At 54.0% G+C, this 8,418-nt stretch overlaps 2 protein-coding genes across 2 annotated transcripts in view; both read left to right on the top strand.

The window, feature by feature from the left end:
• The window catches only part of SOGA1 (suppressor of glucose, autophagy associated 1), a 24,316-nt gene extending 23,328 nt beyond the window's left edge, over nt 1-988 (top strand). Inside the window, exon 16 of the mRNA XM_017735127.1 lies at nt 979-988. Within this exon, the coding sequence (XP_017590616.1) occupies nt 979-988 (10 nt within the window). The remainder of the gene's footprint in view (nt 1-978) is intronic.
• LOC108446929 (leucine-rich repeat extensin-like protein 5) overlaps nt 29-8,418 on the top strand; it is a 28,588-nt gene continuing 20,198 nt past the window's right edge. Inside the window, exon 1 of the mRNA XM_017735141.1 lies at nt 29-5,582. Coding sequence (XP_017590630.1) covers nt 2,450-3,751 — 1,302 coding nt within the window. The 5' untranslated portion in view covers nt 29-2,449 and the 3' untranslated portion in view covers nt 3,752-5,582. The remainder of the gene's footprint in view (nt 5,583-8,418) is intronic.

The following is an 8,418-nucleotide window of genomic DNA, read 5'->3' as shown; positions in this document are numbered from 1 at the left end:
TCCCTGGCCACCCTGCTGTGCTGGGGATGCTGCTGAGGCCCTTTGCTGCTGGGAAGGGTCCGGGTGGTCCCTGGGCTCCTCCAGCTGCAGAGCTGGGATTGCTGGGTGCACAGCATGGGGAGAGGTGGCCTGTGCCTCTGTGTGTGTGTGTGCACATCCCCTGCTCCCAAGGGGCCATGGTGCCCCTTCCTTGCACCCACCTCCCTGCTTGGGGCCACTTGTAGTTATTTCTCCTCCAAGTGCTGAATATACGTATTTCTCTTTTTTTTTTTTTTTCCTTTTTTTTTTTTTTTTTTTTTTCCCTCCACTTCTGGCTCTGCCCAACTCCGGACAGCCTGCAATGTAAAACCAAGTGCATTTTAAAAATACCGAAATGAGCTTCATTGGAGAGGCACCAATTGGATTAAGAGATTGTGGGTTGGGAGGCTGCAGCATGGCCCTCGGTCTGTGTTGCACATTCCCTCCATCACCACCAGAAAAAGCCTTACCCAGGGAGGGAGGGGGCAGCAGCCAACAGCCCCCATGGCACTGCAGAGCTCCTGGGGCTGGGGGACTGTGACCCAGCCCCACACAGAGCAGCTTTGGTGCCTCTGTGCAGCTCCAGGAGAGAACAGAGATTTCTGAGGCAGCTGCCTGACCTATTTTCGAGCTGCCTGCCAGGGGCCAGGCGGGGATTCACCCAGATGGAGCTGCTTGCAGGTGCCTGGGGCTCCACACATTGCTTTGGGGCTGTGTGCCTTGTTCTGGGGGCTCTACACATTGTTCCAAGGGCTCTGCATTGCTCCAGGGGCTCCATAAACTGCTCCAAGGGCTCTGCATTGCTCTGGGGCTCTGTACAGTGCACCAGGGACTCCATACACTGTTCCAAGGGCTCTGTGCATTGCTCCAGGAGCTCTGTACACCACTCCAAGGGCTCTTTGCATTGCTCTGGAGCTCTGTACACTGCTTCCAGGGCCTCTGCACATTGTCATCTTGCAGTTTCTCTTAAGAACTGCTGGTGCTGCTGAGGCTGCTGCCCTCTCCCGTCCAGCCGTTTGCTGCCCACAGCAGCTGCTGCATCTCTGCCACGTCGCAGCCTCCGTCAGCATCTCCGCGACGGCCACTCACTGCCTGTGTCTCCGGACACACCAGCATCAGCCAGGGCCCAGCAGGCCCAGCACCGATGGCCTTTTGCTCCTGCGGCGCCTGGCCGGCCCCTGGGGGACCCTTGTCACCCAGGTGGGGGACACTCAGGGCAGGTGCTGCCCACCCTCACCAGCAGCTGAGGCCGGGCTGTGTCTCTGCCTGCCACAGAGGAGTCAGGTCCAGCACTGCCACGGGCAATCTCCTGCTGTACATAGATCCTTTCGGGGTGGTTTTTAGCATTTTCATGGATAATCGGGGTTTTGGTTTGGTTTGTTTTTTTTAAAAGACTCTCTAGTTTTTGGAATGTGGTTTCTCATTTTTACAACTGCCTTTTAATTATTTCTAATATTGGTCAGTTCTGTCTTACTCTGTAAATAGCGGTGCTGGGCATTTCCCAGGGGGGCTAAGCTGAGGCCGGCAAGGAATTTGTGGGGAAAATTTGCTTACGGTGTGGAGATGGCTGATTCTACTCCAGCCCCTCCGTGGATTCTGCCCCTGTCCTTCCCACCACCAGTGCCCAGCCTGGGGTGAAACCCGAGGTGTTTTGGGCAAAGCCACGCTTGTCCCTGCCCTGTCCTCCTGCTTCCTCTCACCAGCCCATGCCAAGGTCGCATGAAGGGCACCTTCTGCCCTGATGACAGGCTCTCTGCCCACCCCATCCTGCACCCCTGTGTCATGCCTGCTTGTTGTGTGATGAATAAAGGCCCTGCAACCCCTCACCCCCACCCTTGGTGCTGCCTTCCCATGCTGTGGTGGGGAGACCGTGCTGTCTGTCCTGTCTGAGGTGGTGCTGCTGCGAAGGGAGGTGTGGGGCAATCCTGTCTCTCTGTCCCTGCTGTCCTGCCTGCTGCCCAGCCCACACATGGTGTCCCATCCTCTCCTCAGCCACCTGTCTGTCCCTGACACTGCCCCCATGTGCTGACCCCAACTGTGCCACACCACCAGGGCTTCTTGTCAGCTCCCGTGGGTCCTCACTGCCAGCACTGTCACCCCACACCAGGCTCCCCTCAGCTTTGCACTGTGCTTGTGATGCTGGTGTTTCTCATGGCTCCCCTGTCCCATCCCAGCCTGCCCAGCAGCTCACCCCAGCCTGCACACACACCCACATACATACCCCTTCCTCTGCTGCCCATGGCTTCCTGCCCTTGTGCCCCTTGGTTGGACTTGATGATCTCAAAGATCTTTTCCAACCTTAATGATTCTGTGATTCTCTGATCACCTGCTGGTCCCAGCCTCCCCTCACTCCATTAAACTCTCCCACACTGAGGTCCTCCATCACCCACCAAAACCCACCCCTCCTTCTTTTGCTCCTCCATCATCCTTCATGTCCCATCCCTTTCATCTCTGCTCTTTGATCCCTCATGTTCCATCCCTCTTTATTGTGCTCTTTCATCACCCACCTAACCCAACCCAGCCCTCTTTCCTCCTTCCTGTGCTACTCCATCCCATTCCTCTTTCCCATGTTCCATCACCCACCACATCCCATCCCTCCTGTGCATCTTTTATGTCCCAACCCTTCTTCCACTGCCCCCCCATTGTCCACCCATCCCTCCTTCCTTGCTGTCATCCACTGTGTTCCATCCCTCCCTGCCACCCTCCTCCATCACCCACCAGGTCCCATCCTTCATTTCTATGCTCTTCCATCAGCCACCATGTCCTGTCCCTCCTTCCTGTCCTGTATCCTCCATCGTGTTCTATCCTTTCTTGTGCTCTGCTGTCGCTCACCACCTCCAATCCCTCCCTGTTCTCCCCCACTCCCTTCAGATCCCATCCCTCCTTCCAGAGTGTGCTGTCCTCAACTGTGTCCCATCCCTCCCTGCCATGCTGTTCTCCTCCATTACCCACCATGTTCCCTCCCACCCTCTTGTGCTCCTGCATCCTATGCTGCATCCTATTCCTCCTCGTTCTGCTCCATCACCCACCACCTCCCATCCCTTCTTCCTGTGCTCCTCCACTGCCCTCCATATCCCACCCTCCAGTCTTCCTGCAACACTTTCATCCCATCCCTCTCACCTGCTCCTCCTTCATTCACCACATCTTGTTCTTTATCTTCATTCACCCCCCCTTCTTCTCGGATCTTCTCTTCCTTCTTCACCTTCACCCTGTCCCATCCATCCGTGACTTGCTTTGTCTCCAGCTTTTTCTTTCATGTTCATGTCAACATCTCACCATGTCTTCTTCAGCTCCCACCACCACTGTCCTCTACATCTTACATCAGCTTATCCCTGCTTATCCTCCATTAGCTCCCATCTTCACCCCAACATGTTTCAACCTCCTCCACTCCTCATCTTCTCCACATCTTTCTTCATCCTCTTCTCTCTTCCTATCTCCTCTCTCAACCTCCTTCACTTCCCCATCCCAAAATCCACCCTCACCTCCCACCAATTCACCATCCTTTCAACTGCCAATGTCACCCCAATTTACCTTCTCCACCTCCACATTTCCAATCCCCTTTGTCCATTTCCCATCTCCTCATCCATCCTCCTTCATTGCCCTCCAGTCTGTCTTCTACTATCCCCCTAAGTGTCTCTCTGTCCCTGCTGTCATCCTTGTCCATCTCCTGCTGTCTCCTCGTCCCTCTTCTCCATCTCCCCTCCATCCTTTTCCTCCACCACCTGCCATCTAACCTCTTCTTCTTTTCCTCTTCCATTTTGTCCTAATCCTCCACTTCCCGCTGTCCTCCATTTGTCCTCTTGCCCCACACCAAACACTATTTGCCTGTCCTTCCTCACCCTCCACTTTCTACCATCTGCCCAGTCTCCTCATCCTATGCAACCTCTCTTTTCATTGTCCTTTCCACCATCTTCCATCTCATACTTCTTCCTCCACCTCAATCCTTCCTGTGACCCTTCACTTCCCAGTGTTCCCCATACTTTTTCCTGTAGTTTCAGCTCTTGCCCTGCCCCTCTCACACTCAACCTCTGGCTATCTCACCATCCTCTGTCATTTGTTTCACACAGTTTCCCTGTTTCTCCTCATGCTCCTCCACTTCTCTCCACCTTCATATCCCTCCTTGTCCTCTAATGTCCCACATACCTCACAGATTTCCCTCTCCAGCCATCCTTCCTTGCCTCACAGCTCCCTCTCTTAACTGTCCTTACATTCTCCTTCATCTCCCACCTCTGTCCTGACTTCCAATCTTCTCCCAGCCTGACCTCTCCCCTTCATCCCCTCCTCCTTCCTCCCTGAACTCTTGTACTCCCAGCACATCTGACTCCAGTTGCAATTTTCTGCTTCTCTTCCTGCTTCTCCTGCTGCATATCCCATCCCTTACTGACCCAGAAAAGCCACTACCAGCCACCCCCAAAGCAAACAGGAAGGGCCCTTCCTGACATCAGGAAACACTTCTCCTTAGGGCTGGTGCAGCTGGAACTGGTCATGGGGGAAAGGGGATGATCTCTGCCCTTGGAAGGTTTCAGTAACTCAGCCAGATAAAGTCACCAGTGTCCTGATCTAACATTAGCAATAACTAACATGGAACGTGGAGCTCAACTAGATTCTCCTGGGATCACTTCAAGCAGTGAAGGATTTCCAAGAGGGGTGAGAAAGGCCAGGAATGGCTTTGGATGCATTGCTTGGGACGCTGCAGGACGTGAACTATCCCTGCCACTTGCCACTGTTCCATGGTGCTCAAGCAGACCCACCACACACTGCTCCAGCAGGACCATGCCGTGCTCCACAAGGACCATCCCACCCTGCTCCAGCAGGACCACCCCAGCAGGACCATTCCATGCTGCTCCAGCAGGACCACCCTAATGCTGCTCCAGCAGGACCATCCCATGCTGATTGAGCAGGACCATCCCACCGTGCTTGATCAGCAGCACCCCAAATTGCTTGAGCAGGACCTCTCCAGGTTGCTTGAGCGCGATCATCCAATGTAGCTGGAGCAGAACCTTCCCATGTTGCCCAAGCAGGACCACCCCATGTCGCTCGAGCAGGACCACCCCAGGCTGTTCAAGCAGGACTATTCCCAGGCTGCTTGAGTACCATGGGCCAGGCCAAAGTGGCTTTCTGAAAAAGCTGCCAGCTCGTAGGCCAGTCAGTGATCCCTGAGATGTCACCTCAGACCCAAGAGCCAGGGACCCTTCATCACCTTTGTTTTCCTCCGCTCAGGCTGGGCCCTGCAGGGCCATGGCCATCCCCTTCCAACAGCCTTATGGCTGCATTAGGGCACAAGGCTGCTGGCACTGCTGCCCAGGGGAGGACAGGTCTCCATCCCAAGGGAGCTCCAGACCCTGAGGGACCTGCATGCAGGGCCTTTCCACAGCATCCCATATCACTCACGCACAAGGACCAGCCAGCCTCGCTTCACCACAGACTCTGCCTTGCCATGTTGGACACTCCCAGCCATCCCATGGAGGGGACAATGCCCTTTCCTAGGGGATGTGCCAGAGGGACTGTCCCACTGCAATGCAGGGACAGGGCACCCAGTGTCTTTATGGGGTGGGGGTGAGCTGGTAATGCTGGGGGAGGGTGGAGGGAATTTGCTACCTGTGTTAGGAACTAGCTGAACTTACGTGTCTGCCCAAGCTGGATTTCTTATTCCAAATGTTCAAACTGTTGTATATTGTACTGGGATTTTTACATTGAATTATTGTAGAAAGCAAAAATTTAAACCAAGTCTGTTAAAAAATAAACATTAAAAATCTCTATGAAAAAATAAATGCGAGCTTGTCTCCAAGTCCTCTCCTTACAGATGTGCCAGAGCAGGGATGTGGCTCCAGCGGTGGCTTTCCAGAGTGAAACCACACCACCCTCTGGTGTCAGCACCGACCTCAGCTCCGCGCTGGCCCTGCTCCAGCCGTGTCCCTTTGCTCCCAGCTCTGCCTGGCTGCCAGCGCATCCTTGCACCGCCCCAAATCCTGCTCAGTCAAAGCAGATCCCACCCTGCTCCCAGCACACGGACATCCCCGCACGGTGTGGGGCAGGACGTGGCCAAGCCAGAAGGAAGCAAAGCAGGAACGCAGCAGAGCTGCTTTGCTGGGTGCTGGCATCACCCTCACAGCCCCACCGGGCGCTGGTGCTACTTCCCAAGCTGCCGGAGTGTGGGATGTGCTCCTGTGTCCACACAGCCTCGCCCTGGGCATGACCGAGCCTGACCCAGAGCTCCAGCTAGCCCTTCCTGCTCAATAAAACGGGGACAAAAGAAGGCAGCCACGTTTATGGGTGTGAAAGGACATGCTCTGAAGCCTGGGGACGGCTCACACAGGGAAGCTGTTTATTAAACCCCAATCTCCTCTCCGTGCTGCTGATGAAAGCACCGCCTCTCCCGAGCCCTGTTTCCCTTCCTCTGCAGCCCAGGCTTCCAACAAATCTCTTACCGACCTGGCCCCCTCTCCCAGAATGAAAATAGCACCAGCTGGCAGAGCCCAAGTAAACAAATGAGCCACTGTGAGAGGAGAGAGCATCTTTATAAGTTAATTGGCGCCATCTAAGAGTCAGACAGACATTTCCCGTGGATAGATCGCTGAAGAAGCTCAGGCAAACAGCACTAACGTGTCTCCTGGGTTTGATTTATAAGCCTGATTGCATTACTAGCTCATCTCCATATAGAATGATTATGAATATATTGTCTGTACTCTGCAGAGGGCTAAATTACCAGGTTCTGATATTCATCAGCTACTCCTTGAAGCTTAAAACCGCCTCAAATTCAGAGCTCTCTCTCCCAGTGACAGCAGCGGTAGAAAGGAAACAGCTCAAGCTTGATCCTTGTTTTCAGCACAACCTGGCCTGCTTTAACACCCCGATTAATCGGGCGGCTGGAGGGAGGGAGGGAGCACCTTGAGCCAAAGGGCTGTGGAGCAGGGAAGTGCCGGAACCCAGGGCCAAGTGTATTGGTATTGAGCAGTTACATTTACAAACAAAGGAGCTGATAACTCCCAGCAGGACTGAAGGGCTCTTATCACGGTGCTGATTAAAATTTCCTCTGCAGCCAGCGACGAGGGGGAGTGTCCTCAGTGGAGAGACAGTGCAAGCCGGTGTTTAACCCTGTTGCTGCTGAGTGCTGATTCATTCAGCACAAGTGAAGGGCTGCTCAGCCTGCCCATGTGCTGGAAATTAGCCCAGAAAGCCCCAGCAGGAAGATCAACAGCCTGGTCACATCCTCTCACTCCATCTCCTGCGCCTCCCACTCCATCTCACCCCTGCTTTGCAGGTCCCAGGAGGTTTTGCTGGTGTCACTTGTGATTCCTTCCAGATCCTTTGCTCTTTTGTTCTGCCCCTCAATTCTCTGTCCTTGCCTGTGGTTAAAGAAAACTTTCTCTTCCTGCTATGGGATATTCTGATAAAGGCTCTCACTGCCTCTGGCATGGCCTTGCAAGGCATAAACTTGTTTGTGCTGCGGTATGTTCACCAAGAGTAAGGTCCATGATAAGAAGATGCCTTCTCTGATTAGCATCACCGACAGCTGTATCACCAAGCTGCTGGATCTGCCTCACTGGGCCCTGGTCCAGGCTGCCCTGCCCAGGAGACACTCGAGGAGGAGTGGACAGGCAGTGGGAGAGGAGGTGGCTTGCTGTCCTCCTCCAGACAAGCCCATGAGCCTCAGCCATCACACTGGTGCCTCGGTGTGGCTCAGACACCTCTGTGCCTTCCTGAGTTCCTTCCCCCACTGCTGTGGGTTGCATCCTTCCTGCCTGATACTCTCAGTGATTTGCACCAACAGGGATGTGATTCCCACACATTTATTGGCAATAAGGCCAGTCAGAAGACAATGCCCTGTGACCCCACTTGGAGCCCCCAGGCAAGTCACCTGCTCACTGGAGCAGGGCTTTGCCCAAATTAGCACAAGTTTCCCATGTGAGGCTACCTCCTGCTCACCCCACCAGGATCAGAAGGTCTGAGGTGTACAAACCAGTTCACACTTTCCAGTTTCTTTCCCCCACCCCCAGCATCTCCAGGACTGAGATCTTTCATGTCAGGGAAGATGCAGTGAAGGGTCCCACCACGGCTGCTGAGCTGCTGTGGGCGCTGCACTAGAGAGGCTGTTTCCAGAGTATCCCAAATTTCCAGAGTATCCCTGATGCCTTTTCCTGGTCTTAAAATCAAGAGTCATACATGGTTAGAAGGGGAAAAGGGATTTTACCTTGGTATTTGCTTTAAGGATCCTTAGGTGCACACGTCCAGGTCATATGCATCGAGATGCACCCTGCCCAATATGCCCCAAAAGGTCTGGTATAACATTATAGGTTTTACTAATTAGCAGATCTATCAAAGATTCCCCAATGAGAGGCTCAAGTGGGCCCCCCTCCCCAAGGAACCTTCCCCTGGATGGTTCTATCTTGGTTTACAGAA

This window comes from Corvus brachyrhynchos, unplaced genomic scaffold (genome assembly GCF_000691975.1).
Source record: "Corvus brachyrhynchos isolate BGI_N302 unplaced genomic scaffold, ASM69197v1 scaffold125, whole genome shotgun sequence".
Lineage (NCBI taxonomy): Eukaryota > Metazoa > Chordata > Aves > Passeriformes > Corvidae > Corvus > Corvus brachyrhynchos.
This window is presented reverse-complemented; position numbering and strand designations above follow the sequence as displayed.